Source organism: Chiloscyllium plagiosum, chromosome 2, assembly GCF_004010195.1.
Source record: "Chiloscyllium plagiosum isolate BGI_BamShark_2017 chromosome 2, ASM401019v2, whole genome shotgun sequence".
NCBI classification, from domain to species: Eukaryota; Metazoa; Chordata; class Chondrichthyes; order Orectolobiformes; family Hemiscylliidae; genus Chiloscyllium; species Chiloscyllium plagiosum.
Window position 1 is genome coordinate 60,831,500 of NC_057711.1, and position 17,787 is coordinate 60,849,286.

A 17,787-nucleotide genomic window follows, 5' to 3' on the forward strand; every position below is an offset into this window, starting at 1 on the left:
CATATTCATAGGCTATGACCCTTGGTTCTGGACATTGGAAAAATCCTTCCTGCATTTACAGTCTAGACCCATAAGATCTACTTGAAAGTAGGGGGAGAAATTATGACTTTGGAAAAATCTAGATATTTGTATGCAAATATTTAAGTAAAAATCACAACACCAGGTTATCGTCCAACAGGTTTATTTGGAAGCACTAGCTTTCGGAGTGCTGCACCTTCATTGGGTAGCTATGGAGCAGAATCTTAAGACAAAAGATGACATGCAACTGAAACGATATTTTGAACAAATCTAGATTGCTGTTACCTCTTTCATCTATTAGAATGGGTTGGAGGTTTCGGTTCATTAAAATGTAAATCCCAGAACTTCTTTTAAGTCACATTCTCGAGATAACTTAAGGTTTTTTCAAAAAAAAAAGTGACACCTTAACTCAGACAATGCACTAAAGGTGTGAGGTTAGGCCTGTCTGTATCCCAATGTTGAGTCAGACTGGTTCTATTTCCAAAGTAGGAATGTATAAAATGTTACATGGATTTACTACCTGCATTGACTGCTTTAAGATTGTACACTTTTTGAGAAAAATAGAATGTGTCTGCAAATACAACTCTGCAAATACAAATTCACCTCATAGTATATGTGTGTGTATCTGCATGTGAGAAAGAGTGTGTGTGCATGTGAATGTATGTGCATGTGTGTGAGTGCACGTGAGGCAGTGTGTGTTTGCATGTGCTCGTGCTTGGTAGAGTGAATGTATGAATGTGATGGAGTATAAACCTGTGAGAGGGTGTGAATGTGGAGGATGTATGTGTGTGTGTATAAGAGAGAGCATGTATATGAGAGAGAGTCTGCGTGAGTGTGATTTGCATTTGCAGAACTGTATTTGCAGACACATTCTATTTTGCTCAAAAAGAATACAATCTGCAACCAGTCAATCCATGTAACATTTTATAAATTCCTGCTTTGTAAATAGAACCAGTCTGACTCAAGATTGGGATACAGACAGACTCTAAACTCGTACCTTTAATGCATTGTCTGAGCTGAGACGTCACATTTTCTTATAAAATCTTATATTTTAAATATACTCTTTCAATTGCAATACACTATAATCTTTTGCTATAATTTCTGTGTCTTATGATTCTGCTCCACAGCTACCTGATGAAGGAGTAGTGCTCCGAAAGCTAGTGCTTCCAAATAAACCTGTTGGACTATAACCTGGTATAGTGTGATGTTTAACTTTGTCCACCCCAGTCCAACACTGGCACCTCCACATCTTTTTTTTAGATTAGATTACTTACAGTGTGGAAACAGGCCCTTCGGCCCAACAAGTCCACACCGACCCGCTGAAGCGCAACTGACCCATACCCCTACATTTACCCCTTCACCTAACACTATGGGCAATTTAGCATGGCCAATTCACCTAACCTGCACATCTTTGGACTGTGGGAGGAAACCGGAGCACCCGGAGGAAACCCATGCAGACACGGGGAGAATGTGCAAACTCCTGAGTCAGGAATTGAACCCGGGTCTCTGGCGCTGTGAGGCAGCAGTGCTAACCACTGTGCCACCGTGCCACTGTTTAATTTAACATAATCATTTCTATGATTGCATTTAAATCTCAAAATGAAAATGTTTTTTTGGTGTGTAAATCTGTTTTGGATCAGCAATTCTTTTTGTGACCATTCGCTGTGAAATCCACTAAAGCCCAAAGGGAGACGTCTTGATTATGATGAGCGATTATCCTGTACTTGTTACTTCTGGTGCTGGCAGCATTCAACCATCTTGCTGTCTGCCTTTTGATAGTCACATTCACATCTCAAAGGTAGCATACACTGTCATACATTCAGCCATGACAGTATCAGTTGGTAGCATATTTACCCCCAAACCATAAGTTGTTGGTTCAGGTCCCACTCCAGGACTTAAATACAACAATCTTGACTCCAGTACAGTACTGAGGGAATGCTGCACTGTAAAAGGTACCATCTTTCAAATGAGCATGTGAGAATTAAACTATTGACTCCATTGGCTCTGTCAGGTTAAAGTTAAGGTACCAACACAAGACAGGGTAATTATCCCCCAGTAATCTGGCCAATAGCAAGGGAAGGGTGATAAAAAAAAAATTGATGAACAGAGGAAAGTAGAATATAACAGTGAGCTAGCCAGGAATCCAAAACAGATTTTAAGAATCTTTCCAAGTATAATCAGTTCCTTAGAATCAAAAACAGGAGAAACTATTATCGGGAATAAGGAAATGCCACAGATGTTGAACAAATAGGTTGTATCTGTCTTCGCAGTTTGAGACACAAATCACCTGCAAAAAACAGTAAGAAGCATCCTTACAAGGTCTGGCCGACATGTGAGTCCAGACCCAGAACAATGTGGTTTTCTCTTAACTGTCCATTCTGTTCAAGGGCAATTAGGGATGAGCAAATAAGCCACAAATACTGGCGTTGCCAGTGACACCCACATCCTAGGAAGAATTAAAGGAGCCAATGATCACTAGATAAATGCTTTGGATTTAGAGGGGTTATCCTATGAACATAAGCTAAGTAAATTGTGAAGTGATCTCATTGAAGCATGCAAGACTTAGAAGTGGCTTGATTGTATATACATTGAGGAATGGTATCCCCTGACTGTTCAATCAAGAAGTCAATCATTTAGGATTGAGATGAGAAGAAACCTCTTCAATCAAAGGATTGTTAATCTTTAGATTAAATTTAGATTTAATTGTATAACCTAGACAGCTCCAGTTCTGAGTATATTTACATTTAAATAGATAAATCTTTGGTCTGTCAGGAAATTAGCAGATACTAGTTGAGGCAGAAGTTTGAGCATGATTGTACTGAATGATGGAGCCTCAAGGAGTCTTTTGGTTGACTTCTATTTTTTGTGTTCTCATATTTATGGCAATGTAACCAACAATCTTTAAAATGGACTTAACAGATCCTTGTCTTCTATGACCTTTCACCTCCTACTTGAACCTGTACTCACAATGGCCCAAATTTCTGACCCTTTACTGAGCAAAAAAAAATTACATTCATTTTATTCAGTTCTGCCTTCGAAATCCTTGAATAGGAGCCTCCAGTTACAGAACTGTGGAAATTAATCCAGGAATGTCCACAGCCAGAAATTCACTCCTAATTTTCACTTTTTCAGTAGTAAGTACTTCACAATCTTACAGCATAAATTATGTTTAAACTTAATAATTTAAATAATAAATGACCTGCCATCACTTTGACAGCTCCTGGGAAATTGTCAGTATTTAAATGTAGATGATAGGTGGTAAAGGAGATAGTAAAGCAAATGGATGGAGAGGGTTGTTTTGAGTGTTAAAGTACCAGATTGAGGAAATTGGTGAGGAGTAGGCTACTGGGTGTTGAGGGTGTAAGGGCTAGCTGGGTGAGGTAAGGGTCGTAGCTGGCGAATGGGATAAGGTGCTGGGTGGGTGAGTAATGCTGGTTGGATGAGAAAGATAGGGAAGGAGGTGGAGGTTTGGTAGCAAGGTGATGAGGGGTTAGAATGCAAGTGGTTGAGACAGATAGGCTTTCAAGTAAGTGAATGAATGATCATGATAGGTCAAGGGGTCAGTTCAAGGGGAGGTGTCATGTTGAGGATATATGTATTGTTGGAAGTGAAGAGGTCAGGTTGGCAGTGGAGGAGAGATGTCAGTTCAGGAGAGTATTCCAGGCTGGTCTGGAGGTTTTTGGATCTGGTGGGGCTGAAGGTATTAGGTTTGGGATGGGTGGTTGGGTCTGGCAGAATTGAGGTGTTGAGTTTTGGTTTGGTGGGGGCAGGAGTAGCTTGTATCTAGTGGAATCAAGGAGTTGGGTCTGAAGATTGGTTAGATATGGGGTGTTGTGACTAAACAGGATTGTCAGGTCAGGCAGGACTAAGCTGGCTGTGGGGGCTTGGTGTGTCAGGAATCAGTGGGAGGTATTGCATGGTGAGTCAGGATTCAGTTTAATAATTATACAGAATGTAGAGTAGGATATAGTTACTCTCACCTTTCCAGCATAACCATTAAGCTTAAGTGAGTCAGAATCATCTGAAATGTTCCACTCAAATTTTCCAGGCAATTCCTACAAAACCGGCTGCATCAAGACTTCTACATGGTCCTGATATGGAACTCCAATCTACCCTTCAGATAAAAAATGTCTGACCATCAGAAATTATGACGAATGTATTATTACAGCTGCTCCATGAAGTGTGTACACCCATTTGTTTCTTCCCTTTATAAGTACTGACTAATCTGCACAATAACCACAACAAACAGCAGCTAATGAACTTGAAAGACCCTGTACAGAAAACAAGCAAAACTAATGTAATTTACAAAATACCTTGCAAGAACTATAACAAACACTCCATTGGAAAACCAAGCAGAAAACTAGCCACAAAAAGACATGACACACTCTCACTAGTATCCTTACATACAAATGAGGAAGGACACCACTTCGACTGGAACAACACATCCATTCCTGGACAAGCCAAACAGAGACATGCACGAGAATTCCGAGAAGCATGGCATTCTAACTGCAACTTTATCAACAAACACATCGACTTGGATCCCATTTACCACCCGCTCAGAAAAAGAACAGGAAATGACATCACCACACAAAATGACATCACCAACCCAAGGAAACCTAAACACATAAATAAAAAGTGGGTCACTAACACCAGTGCTTCACAGGAGGGTCACTGATGATGTTACCTAATAATGTGACAAAACGTCCAAAAATGAACTTCCAGCTCAGCGAGCAAACTTACATCCAGAACCTCAACCTGAGCTACAAATCTTCTCAAAACTCACTAATCTGCACATTGTTTTTGCAGTTTCATGCTAGCTTTCTATTGCTCATTAAGGAAGTCTTCATAAGAGTTGGTAAGCAACAAACAGAAACATATTTGACAAAAAAGAAGAGAAATCAGAGAAAAACGCTTATTTTCATACAGCAAATTATCAAACCGGAATACATTTACTTAAAGGATGAATGAATTAGAATTCAACAAAAAAATTCAAAAGGAAATTGGATAAGTGCATTGAAGGGAAACTTTGTCCATAGACCATGCCTGTATTAATTTAGAAGGTATCCAGTCAAACCAACTGAGAGATATTCCAAGATTTACAATTACAGAGGAACAATTCTGTCGAGCACACATTTACTTTGCTACTATTCAGCTTTGGCCTGCTACCCTCCTTACATATTAAATCTCCCACATCACACTTGTACTCCAACAGACCTGGATGATGGGCAAGCGTTTCCAGTGCTAAGACGTCTGTGCTAAATTACTTACACTTTCTCTACAGGCTAATCTCCCATCAATATGGTTTCCAGCCTTTTTGTGATAAGTAAATTTTTCTTAGGAGATTCATTATTCCATTTATGTTGGACAAGGTTGTATGGGGAACAGTTATGCATCTTGTTACTTTTTCACAAATAATTTATTTTTAGGATATGGATATCACTGACAAGACGAGAGTTTATTCCCTATTCTTTGTCCTTGAGAAGACGGTGTGAATCCTCTCTTAGATCACTGCATTTTGTGTGATGCAGGTCAACTTCTCAAGGGCAACTAAAGACAGGCAATAAATGTTGGTCAACCAGTGATACCCAAGTCCTACAAATGAGTATTAAAAAAAATTCATTCAACCCTTTTAGGTAAGGAATTCCAAGATTGTGAATCAATAGCTTTATCACTTTAATTCACAAAGATTAACTTGCAATGAACCAAACAGTCTCTGTGTGAGAGCAAGGAATTATGTACATTATAGACTTTTTATTGAACTGGTGGACATAAACAAACACCAAAGGCTACCTTAAAAAGGATTCTGACTTTTGTAACAGTGAAATAAAATTCATAACTTAAATGGATAGCTGTCAATTTAACACTGATTGGTAATGACAATAAGGATGCATTAGTTTAACTGACTTAAGCATTGATCCAGTTTAATTGTCCTTTTCCTTGGTGATTTGAGGAAGGTACAATATTCAAGATTGAGTTATTTTTAATAAGTCAGCATGCACTCAAACACACTGATTAAGAAAGTATTCCTGAAAGTTGTTTTTAAAAACTTTTACCTCAATCACATTGATTTCTCTATAACCATGTTTATGCACTGAAATTATAAAGGAAACTCGATACTTTGTTGTGCAATGCCAGTTTGTTTTCCATCTCAATATTTTTAAAAAATGAATAATTTGATGAACCTAAAATTAAAAAATAAAGTCAAAATATTCCTTGGGGTGGGGAGTCCATAACTAGAGGGCATAGGTTAAAGGTGAGAGGGGTAAGGTTTAAGAGGGACCTAAAGAGAAACCTTTTCACACAGAGTGATGCGTGTATGGAATGAGCTGCCAGAGGAAGTGTTGGAGGCTGGTGCCATTACAACATTTAAAAGGCATCTGAATGGGTATATGAATAGGAAGGGTTTAGAAGGCTATGAGCCAAGTGCTGGCAAATGGGACTCGATTAGGTTAGGATAATTGGTCGGCATGGACAAGTTGGACCGATAGGGCAGTTTCCGTGCTGTACATCTCTATGTCACTATGACTGTATTTATGGGTATGAATCTCTTGGTAAGATACATACAAGGTATAATTGATAAGAATTCTTCAAAATTGCACAGAGAGAGTGTGCATGATGTTCTTGCTACTGTATTTATAGAGTCATTGAGTCATACAGGACAGATACAGACCCTTGATCCAACTCATCTGTGCCAGGCAAACATCCCAATCCGACCTAGTCCCATTTGCTTGCATTTGGACCACATTCCTCTAAACCTTTCCTATTCATGTACCTGTCCAAATTCCTTTTAATTGTTGTAACTGTACTTACGATTACCACTCCTTTTGGCAAGTTATCCCTCAGGTCCATTTAAATCTTTCTCCTCTCACCTTAAACCTATGCCTTACAGTTTTGAACTTCCAAACATAAGGAAAATACTTTGGCTATTCACCTTATCTATGCCTATCATGATTTTATAAACCTCTATAAGGTCTCCCCCAACCTCCAATGCTCCAGGGAAAAAAGGTCCCAGCCTATCCAACTTATTCTTAAAACTCAAATCCTCCAATCTCGGTAACATATTTGTAAATCTTTTCTGAACCCTTTCCAATTTATTGATATCCTTCCTATAGAAGGATGAGCAGAACTGTAAACAGTACTCCAAAAGTGGTCTCACCAATAGCCTATACAGCTATAACATGACATCCCAACTCCCATACTCAACACCCTGACAAATGTAGGCAAGTGTGCGAAATGCCTTCTTCACCACCCTGCTCAATACCTGTACATTAATTCAATATGCATTCTTAAGCCGAAACCTAATCTTAAACTATATGTATAAAATATCATTTTATCAATTTTGTTCAGTCATGCAGAATAGATTTGAAAGTCACTGTATAAATACCAAACATCTGAGCTTAGATTTTTGTACTTGTGTCCAAGTATCCCAAGGTATAGGATATGAAATGATTTCCCATGATTTTCATTGATGCTGCTCCCAATTCTTTAGGACCCAAAAGATTAGAACATAATGAATAGTCCTATTGATCAAATTGTGAAGCACAATATATATGAAAAGTATGATAACAAATGAACAATGGACACAGTAGCTTAAAAAGATTAGCTAACATGAAATCTGCACAACATTAAATTGGATGCAAATACATATTTGCCTTTGTGCAAGTCATAAAATGGTGTCCTCATTCTTTCAAATTTAACACTTATTTGCAGGAATATTTTATTCTCCTGAGTAATATTTGTCATTTATTGCCAATTTATTAAACCTGGAAGCAAATGCAATGTTTTGAAAATGATGGAACTTACCAATCCGTATTGCACAGTTGCTCTCTTAGGAGGAGATGTTTCAGAATATCATCCAAGTGTTGAATTTTATGTTTTACATAAATCCAAACCAGGAGGCACTCCCTTAGCACTGGACTGATGTTACATACTTTCTGTTGGGGCTCAGCCACTTGCCGAGGACACCGGCAAGCTGTTCTTACCTGAAGACAACAAAGGATATTTTGAGAAAGTAATAAAATCTCTAATGTAATAAATGCAAAGTACTGCAGATGTAAAAGTAAAAACAGAAAATGCAACAGATCTGGCAAAAGAGTCATATTGGACTTGAAATTCTTTTTTATATAATGAAGTAAAAAATGGAAATGTTATCAACTTGTAATTAACTATGTACCAGATGAAACTGGACATCATGACCAGTGAGTTACTGTGAGTCATGATGCTTAACAGATTAAATAAATAGATCAAAACAGCATCAAAATGAACTTGACCTCTGAGTCAAGAATTCATAATAAAATTGTTCAAAGAAATTTCCATACTCATGCATTATTTGGATGTTATTTACTCTGTGTCATGATTCTTAAAATTTTATTCTCCAGAGAAGAGAAGCTTCCAAACTTGCAGAAGTGCCATTTCAAAGCCAAACAATAAATAATCTACACTTAGGAGTCCTCTGATAAAACAGTCACACTGTTGAGCAGTGCCATCAAAGTAGCTATCAGAACCAACTGTAATTGTTTCAAGTTGTGCAAGCTTGGTACCTTGATCAAGGTAAAGTAGCATTTATTCTCCTGAAAGACAAAGTTATTTATTGCTGTATACAACAGTTCTGTTTAAAAAGATTATAATATCTAAGCATTGGGTGGCCATGAAGCTAAGAGACTACGGGACAGATTGTCTCTACAAAGAAGGCTGGCTCCAATCAGAGAATTTTCTGACTCAGCAAGCCTGCCACAGTAGAAAATACCCCATTAAACACAATTTACATTTTCAGAAGGAGAGGTGGGGGCTCAGGATTGAGTCAGTCCATCACCCCCAGAAATAGATCAGAGATAGCCACAGGGATTGGCAAATAATGATGGGAGTTGTTTAAATGGATTATCTTTGTTCCTTGAGACTATGTCTCAGTTGTTTTGTTAAATTTCAGGCCCTCTACCTCTCACATCTTAATTCACATCAACATGGCTCCATGCCCCCTCCATGCTCCAATGCCAACTTAAAACCACCCCAGGGCCTCCAACCAACTACTATGGCTGCTTTAAGCCCCATGCCAAAATAAGGCTAACTCACATCAACCCCCTTACCACCCTTGATCCTTACACCCTCCATGACAAGTCACCCAATATCTACTATGCAAAGATCTCAGGAACCATTCTGAGATGAAATAAAACCAAGGCATTTATATCTACTACAGCCTTCACTATATTAAAACAAATTCATGAAAGTACATTGAAAATTTATGGTACAAACACTTAATCCATTATAAAAGCAATCTTTTATTCATAACATCATATTATTAATCCATTAGCAATCTATTTGAGCTGCCAATTAAACTGGGAGTGTAGACGTTCCCATGATGAGATCATTTTAGCTCATGAAAGCAGCCAGGCATTCATAACGACGTAACAATAACACTTATCATTATGAGTTGATCATGCAATCAGTTTTGGAATTACTAGAACAGGATGTTTGTAACTCTTTCTGACATTGGCAATACTTAAAAAAAATTTAAAGGGTTCTGGATTAAAACAACTTTACCCATTGTGAAGTCAGGTGAGTTATTTGCCACAGTATTCACAGCCTCTGACTTCCTAGCTCTTCATAGAATCATAGAATCCCTATAGTGTGGAAACAGGCCATTCGGCCCAACAAATCCACACCAACCCTTCGAAGAGTATCCCACCTAGACCCATTCCCCTACCCTATTACTCTACAGTTCCCCTGACTAATGCACCTAACGTACACATGCCTGAACACTATGGGGAATTCGCATGACAATTCATCTAACCTGCACATCTTTGGACTGTGGGAGGAAACTGGAGAACCCAAAGGAAACCCATGAAGTCACGGGGAGAATGTGCAAATTCCACACAGACAGTCACCCAAAGCTAAAATCAAACCTGGGTCTCTGGTGCTGTGAGGCAGCAGTGCTAATCACTAAGACACCATGCTGCCCTCTTGTAGTAATTGTATTTTACATGGCAAGTTCAGTTGAGTTTATAGTGAATAGTCCCCCATGATGTTGATAATGCAGGATTCAGTGATGGTAACATAATTGAATGGCAAGAGCGGTGGTTAGATTAGCTTTTATTGATGATGACCATTACCTGGCGTTTGTGTTGCACGAATGTTATTTTTTGTCCCAAGCCTGGATATTGCAATTGGACACGAACTGCTTCAGTATCTGAAGAGTTAAACATTGTGCAATCATTGGTGAACATCCCCACCTCTGATCAAAGGTCATTGATGAAGCAGCTGAAGTAGTTGGCCTAGGTTGAGCTGGTTGTAGTAGGTTTGTCTGCCCACACTTTCATTTTCTCCCATTAAATCTTTAAATGCTCCTGTGAGTCTCTCTAGAATCTGGGTCATGACATCCAGCAATGTGGATTGCTTTTTTTTGTCTTACAAACTTTTCATTCATCAATCATAATGGATCTCTAGTCCCATGGACATGGATCAATTAAAATCAACTAAACCCAGTAGATTTATTGGGGATTCTCTGGTTGCAGACAGGAAGAAATCTATTTCGTTGTCCTAGTCCTGTGGATATTTGTGTCAGTATGCTTTAATCATGGTTTTGTGAGTCTGATGATATTTCTCCAAAGCTCCCTGTGTTTGTGGATGATATGCAGTTGACTTCATGACCAAACTGCTGATGATGTTCCGGAAATCTTTATATACACAGTTAGAATCTTGATCAGATTGTGTCTCAATTGGTAAGCCATAATGAGTAAAAAACAAAATTTACATTCTGCACTACAACCTTACCTGCTATGGTTCTTAAAGTAATAGTTTCTGGAATTGCTTTATGTTTTTTATGAAGTTTTAGACATGTAAAAATTTCTGTTTATTGATGCTCGCATTTTCCATATTCCTACGTGTCATATCGTATCTCCTTACAAATCCAGGTAATGTCACTATTTGCTTAACAACTGCCTGTTCTTCACCTGCAGGTCTGTGAGGATGTCTCCACTTCCTCATCAGAGATCTGTTTTTAAGATGATAACACTCTGGAATTACTTCAGCTGCAGTGAGAGTTGTCTGGCTAATGTATTTAACTCCTGACCTGCTTTCTGAACCTCAATTAACAAAGACATGCTAAACAATTGTCTAAAATTATCTTCATTCTTAAAGAGAGGCTTGACCACTCAGCTTGTAAAATAAAGGAAATTAAAGAAAAAAGATGTAGATACAGTCTTCACAGCACGTATAAAGTGCTCACTACTTAATTCTGCAGTGACGGGAGGAGACAGAGGCAGTCTCCAAAATGGCTCTGCAAGAGGCCTCAGGTGGGGCTGACAAAAAGGAGGAGAATTATGTGTCCAGGGCATTACCCTTCAAAAATCAAGTTCTCACTGCGTGGCCATCTCCAACTGATATGCTGTCCTTCCTAGTTCTGCTGCTGCACCCATCTCCTTCTCAAGGAGTGTGGCTCCCAGCTTCAGAAAGGACGGTCCTGTGGCTAAACAGGGACAAATGGAGGGTTGAGCTCAGCAGTGCAGTGACAAACTGAAGATACAATGCTGGAAGGGGAAGCACCGTCTTTGGAACATGCCATGATTTTCCATAAGGGTTGCTGTTGCATGCACTGCTACTGACATTGGTGAAAGTGACTGCAGATGCTGGAAAGTCAGAGCCGAAGAGTGTGGCACTCGAAAAGCACAGCAGGTCAGGCAGCAACCAAGGAGCAGAAGCGTCAACATTTCGTGAATAAGTGCTTCAGCAGGAATATTCTGAAGCATATTCCTGAATATGGAATACAGTGAATAATGGCACAGTGGAGAGGCCTCAGCAAGCCATCTCTTCAGCTGACATCATGGCCCTGCCTGCACAAGTACTACAGACACAAAAGTACTGCTTTGATACAAGAACAATTCCTTTTATTATTATATATATTTTTATTAAGCAAGTACAGACCGCCAATATTAGTGCTATGCTGCCAGATTTCAACAGTTACCTTCAGTTTCATGATCCATTATAATTGCCCAGAATGGGGCTGTGTGCCATAATTTACTAAATGATTAATAATGCAAAAATAAATTCTATAACTCTCTGAGAATTGACACAGTTGTTACTTAATTAAAAAGCTACCTTTATTTTGATATATTACATGTCAGAAGACGACACAATTTGAAATTGAACTTAACCGAACAGTCAATATTCCGTACCTGAAGTCTACAAACATTTTTGTTCACGTCTTCAACTAAATTACCGGTCCTTTGACAATATTCTTCATTTGATTTCACAGAGCCACAAATTATTTCTCCTGTTGTAATAATGAAACGAACATCCAGCAAAATATTTGGAAATGATTGATAACAGGCTTCACGTTCTGGAAGACCTAAGAACATAAAAATCATATTAGCAATAAAGTAGTTCACTGGAGGATTAAATATGTTTATTTTTGAGGACAGCGTTGATGGTGAGGGGTTTGAAAGGGAGAAGGACAGTATCCAAGCAGAATCATTTGCAATGTCAGCATAGACAAGGACCAGAAGGGTTGCTGGTTTTCAGCAGTCAAGTGAAAATAGGATCAAGTGCTTAGGAGTTGGGTCTGATGAATAAAATTAGTTCAAGAAAGCTCAATGCATAACAGGGAAAAAAAATCAGCATAAGGCAGACAAGAAATGGGATGGTGCTGGCAGGCAATTGGCTAGTTGTGGAAAGGGAATTGGGGAAGATGTGATGGCAGCTGAAAACCTGATTAACAAGGAAGTGACTTAATGTATTGGGCTGATGTTGGGCTAAATCAAATGTATAACACATCATGTACAATGAAAAACAGGTCATTCTGAGGTGTTGGTCAATGACAGTTCCAAAGATATTCAAGATTTAACAAAGGTGGATAACATTCCAGATCAATAAATTCTAATGAGATAATAAAGATTTAAAAAGCTTTATTAAGATCTATGGTCATTTTAGGGGTTTTGATCTGTGATTTGCCTAGGCTAATTACTGCTGAGATACCTTCATGTTACCTCCTCATTAGGTTATTATAGCCTTGGAGCAAGCAGGACCCATGCTACTGTCTTTCTCAGTACTCATCTAGAGTTCAGTAATGCACTTTGATAGCACATGATGCAGTTAGCTTGTTCCTCTTCAAACCAGTCTGCCCCTCTTGATCATCCATTAGAAATGTTTCTGCTGTGTGCGTACTGGCTGCAAGTAGGAATTATATACATGGAACTCCAGAGAAGAGGGAATTCCTTAGTTCATTCATTTGTTGCAGGATGAATTAGTGATGAAAATGTATCAAAATGAAGAATTAGTTCAGATTCCTGTGGAGGACAGAGGCCCTGAAGGATAGGAGCAACTGAGTCAGAAGACCACTGCTGGAGTCTGGCTTGGAGGATTGCATTGCTATAAAAACTTCATGGTCTCTGTAAGTGATTAGTGAATTAGTTTGCACTTAACAGCTCCTACCTATCACTCTACAAAGCACAATGCACCACATCCTCATCACTTATCCATCAGAGGACCCCATCATTCAGAATTCAGTCAGGTGGATATACTCCACTTACTCCCACATACCTACCAATGAAGCTGGCCTCCCACCCAGTCCCATTTTTTCCACATTGTGTTGCATGTGCATCACTTTGGCAATCAACAGCACTCTTCATCAGCCTTATAAGATAAAGTCATCCATAACAGGAAGATGAGGCAGAGACCCGGTAAAGATCAGGCATTTATGATTCCACTAAACTCAATGGATGAAAAAGTAAAATGCATTTTGTGGCTAGCTGCAATGGTACCACCAGCATCTATCATTGCCAAATGCATTCAAAATGATGGTACCTTACTACATGGTAGGAACAAGTGAGGACTGCAGATGCTGGAAAGTCAGAATTGAAAAGTGAGGTGCTGGAAAAAGCACAGCAGGTCAGGCAGCATCCGAGGAGCAGGAGGGTTGACATTTTGGGCATAAGCCCTTCATCAGGAATGTGGAAGGCGAAGGGGGCTAAGAGGTAAGTAGTGGGATGGAGGTGGGGATGGATGAAGATAGGTGGGATGGTAATAGATGGATGCAGGTGGGGAGTAATTGTGATATTCAGTAGGAGGGTGGGGCAGATAGGTAGGAAGGAAGATGGACAGGGTGGTCAGGTCAAGAGAGCGGTGGTGAGTTGGAGGGGTGGATCTGGAATGGGGTGAGGGATGGGGAGATTTGGAAACTGGTGAAGTCAACATTGATACCCTGTGGTTGTAGTCTCCTGAGACGGAAGATGAGGCATACTTCCTCCAGTTTTCAGGTGGCTTTGATTTGGCAGTGGAGGAGGCCCAGGATTTACCTGACCAACTCAACACAGACATCTATTTCAAACCCACTGACTCCCACAGCTACCTGGACAACACCTCCTCCCAACACCCCTTCCTGTAAAAACACGATCCCTTAATCCCAATTCCTCCTCCTCTGCATATCTGCTCCCAGGAGGAGCAATTCCACTCCAGAACATCCCAGATGACTCCTATTTCAAGGATTGCAATTTCCCATCCCACGTGATCATAAAAACCAACTGCAAACATTATATATATGATCCATCAGCCAGGTTTCAGTCTAAGAACTGACCCGCCCCTAGTACTAACATCAACTGATATAAGAACATTAAAAAAATAAGAGCAGGAGTAGGCAATTCAGTGCCTTGAGCCAGCTTTGCCATTTAATATGATTGTGGCAAATCTAATTTTGGCCTCAACTCCATTTAAGTATCCACTCCCTCTAACCCTTCAACCTGTTACTAATTCAAAATCTGTTTATCTCCGCCTTAAACTTACTAAGTGTCCTGGTATCCACTGCACTCTGGGGTAGTGATAGCTGCAGATTCACAAGTTTCAAAGATAGAAATCCTCCACAGCTCTGTTTTAAATCTGCCACTTCTTAGTCTAAAACTATGACTTCTCATTCAAGATATCCCTAGAAGTGGAAACATCCACTTTACATCTACTTTGTCAATCCCCTTTAGCATCTTATATACCTCAATTAAATTTTCTCTCATTCTTCTAAATTCTGGTATGTATAGGCCTAAGCTGCTCAACCTCCCCACATAAGAGTCTTCTCTGAACTGCCTCCAATATAATTATATCTTTTGTCAAGTAAGGAGTCCAAAACTCTGCAGTACTCTAGATGTGGTCTCAACAATAATTTATGTCGTTACAACAGCACTTCCCTATTTTTGTACACCTTTCCTTTAGCAATACATGCCAAAATTCCATTTGCTGTATTGGCATACTAGCTTTCTGAAATCATGCAAGAGGACACCCAAATTCCATTGTGCCAAAGCATTGTGAAATTTCTCTCCATTTAGATAATGAGTTGTCTTATTTTTCCAAGCATAATGCATAACCTCACACTTATCCATGTTAAATTCCATTTGCCTAATTTTGGCCCATTCATCTATCCATTTGTAAATTTCTAATTTCTTCAGCACAACAAATGCATGTTGGCTGATTAGCTCAGATGGTTAGTGTCTGGGAATAAGATTGCTTAGGTCATGGTTGCAATCCCCCTTCTGGCCAATATTACTGGCTTTTAACTGAGACTTTAATGCAATGGGCAGCACAGTGGCTCAGTGGGTAGCACTGCTACCTCACAGTGCTAGGGACCAGGGTTTGATTCCAGCTTTGGACAACCATCTGTATGGCATTTGTATGTTCTCCCTGTGTCTACAGGTGTTTCTTCCTATCGTCCAAAGATTAGGTGGATTGGCTATGCTAAAAAATATCCTTTAGTGCCAAGGAGTATTTTTATTCCTTTGGACTGTAAAATTGTTATTGGTCTTGGGATTCATTGGTGCTGAACCTGTTTTCCAGACACAAAAGATGCATTTAGCTATCCAACTTGTTGGATAGTACAGTGCTCATTCTGATCTGCGATTGCATTGCTCACTGATTTGATTCAGAATGCTCCACAGGGCTCTGGGGCTCATTTGGATACTAAAATACAACAAGAACTACAAGTGCTGGAAATCTGAATCAAAAGCAGGAATTGCTGAATAAACTGGCAGCATCTGTGGAGAGAAGCAGAGTTAATGTTTTGAGTCCATACCGATAACATCTAGGAGAAAGTGGTATTTATGCTGATGACAGAAGGTAGGAGGGAGAAGGAGAGAGCAAATACATGGAGATAGAACCCAGATAGAGAGAGGCAGGCAAAGGGTTTGTTGACAGTGAGCCAGGGAAGAGAAAGAGCTAAATAAATGATAACAAGGACTATGAGTGGGTGAAAGTGGGTTGGCTGTGATGACAGAAGGACTCTGGCCTGAAATGTCAATTTTCCTGCTCTTCGGATGCTGCCTGACCTACTGTGTTTTTCCAGCAACACACTCTCAACAGCAACCTATGTCATGACAGGCCTGGATGAACTGCATTCCAGGCTGCTGTGGGAAGTGAAGCAGGAAATTGCAGAGGATCTGACACAAATTTTTAGTTCTTCTCTGACCACAGTGCAAGTGCCGGAAGACTGGAATATGGTTAATGTGGTTCAACTTGTTAAGAGGGGTGGTAAAGACAAACCAGGAAATTACAAACTGGTGAGTCTTACTGAATGGTTGGGAAACTATTGGAGAAAAGTTCTGAAGGAGCGAATTAATACCCACTTGGAAGGACACGGGTTGATTAGGGATAGTCAGCATGGCTTTGTCAGAGGGAGATCATGCCTAACACATTTGTTAGAGGTTTCTGAAAATGTGATCAACTGTGGGGGATGTTCAGTTGATCTAGTTTATATAGATTTTAGCAAAGCATTTGACAAGGTCCCATACGGGAGACTGACTGAGAAGGTTAAATCACATGGAATTGAGGGAAACTAGGTGAGATGGATCAGAAATTGGTTTAGCAATAGGACACAAGGGCGGTGGTGGAAGGCTGTTTGAGTGATTGGAGGCCATGAATCCAGCAGTGTATTACAAGGATCAGTATTGGGACCCTTATTCTTTTATAGACACATAAATGCTATAGATGAAAATGTGGGACAAATTTGCAGATGATACCAAGATTAGTCGAAGAAGATGGTTGTAGGATACATGAAGATATAGAGCTGGTCAGATGGGTTGAGCAGTGGCAGATGGTATTTTACTCTGATAAATGCAAGGTGATGCACTGTGGAAGAAGAAACAATAGTATTTAGAGTCATAGAGATGTACAGCATGGAATCAGACCTTTCGGTCCAACCTGTTCATGCCGACCAGATATCCCAACCCGACCAGATATCCCAACCCAATCTAGTCCCACCTGCCAGCACCTGGCCCATATCCCTCCAAACCCTTCCTATTCATATACCCATCCAAATGCCTCTTAAATGTTGTAATTGTACCAGCCTCCACCACATCCTCTGGCAGCTCATTCCATACACACACCACTCTCTGCATGAAAAACCTGCCCCTTAGGTCTCTTTTATATTTTTCCCCTCTCACCCTAAACCTATGCCCTCTAGTTCTGGACTCCCTGACCCCAGGGAAAAGATTTTGTCTATTTATCCTATCCATGCCTCTCATAATTTTGTAAACCTCTATAAGACCACCCCTCAGCGTCTGACGCTCCAGGGAAAACAGCCCCAGCCTGTTCAGCCTCTCCCTATAGCTCAAATCCTCCAGCCCTGGCAACATCCTTGTAAATCTTTTCTGAACCCTTTCAAGTTTCACAACATCTTTCCAATAGGAAGGAGACCAGAATTGCACGCAATATTCCAACAGTGGCCTAACCAATGTTCTGTACAGCCACAACATGACCTCTCAACTACTGTACTCAATACTCTGGCCAATAAAGGAAAGCATACCA

The 17,787-nt window shown here is 39.9% G+C and overlaps 1 protein-coding gene across 5 annotated transcripts in view; it reads right to left on the reverse strand.

Annotated features, from left to right (window-relative positions):
- tmem232 (transmembrane protein 232) overlaps positions 1–17,787 on the reverse strand; it is a 139,549-nt gene that overhangs the window by 66,457 nt on the left and 55,305 nt on the right. For all 5 annotated transcript variants that reach the window (XM_043710462.1, XM_043710482.1, XM_043710446.1 and 2 more), the window contains 2 exons: positions 12,186–12,358; positions 7,822–8,000 (listed from right to left, as the gene is read on the reverse strand). In XM_043710462.1, the coding sequence (XP_043566397.1) occupies positions 7,822–8,000; positions 12,186–12,358 (352 nt within the window). The remainder of the gene's footprint in view (positions 1–7,821; positions 8,001–12,185; positions 12,359–17,787) is intronic.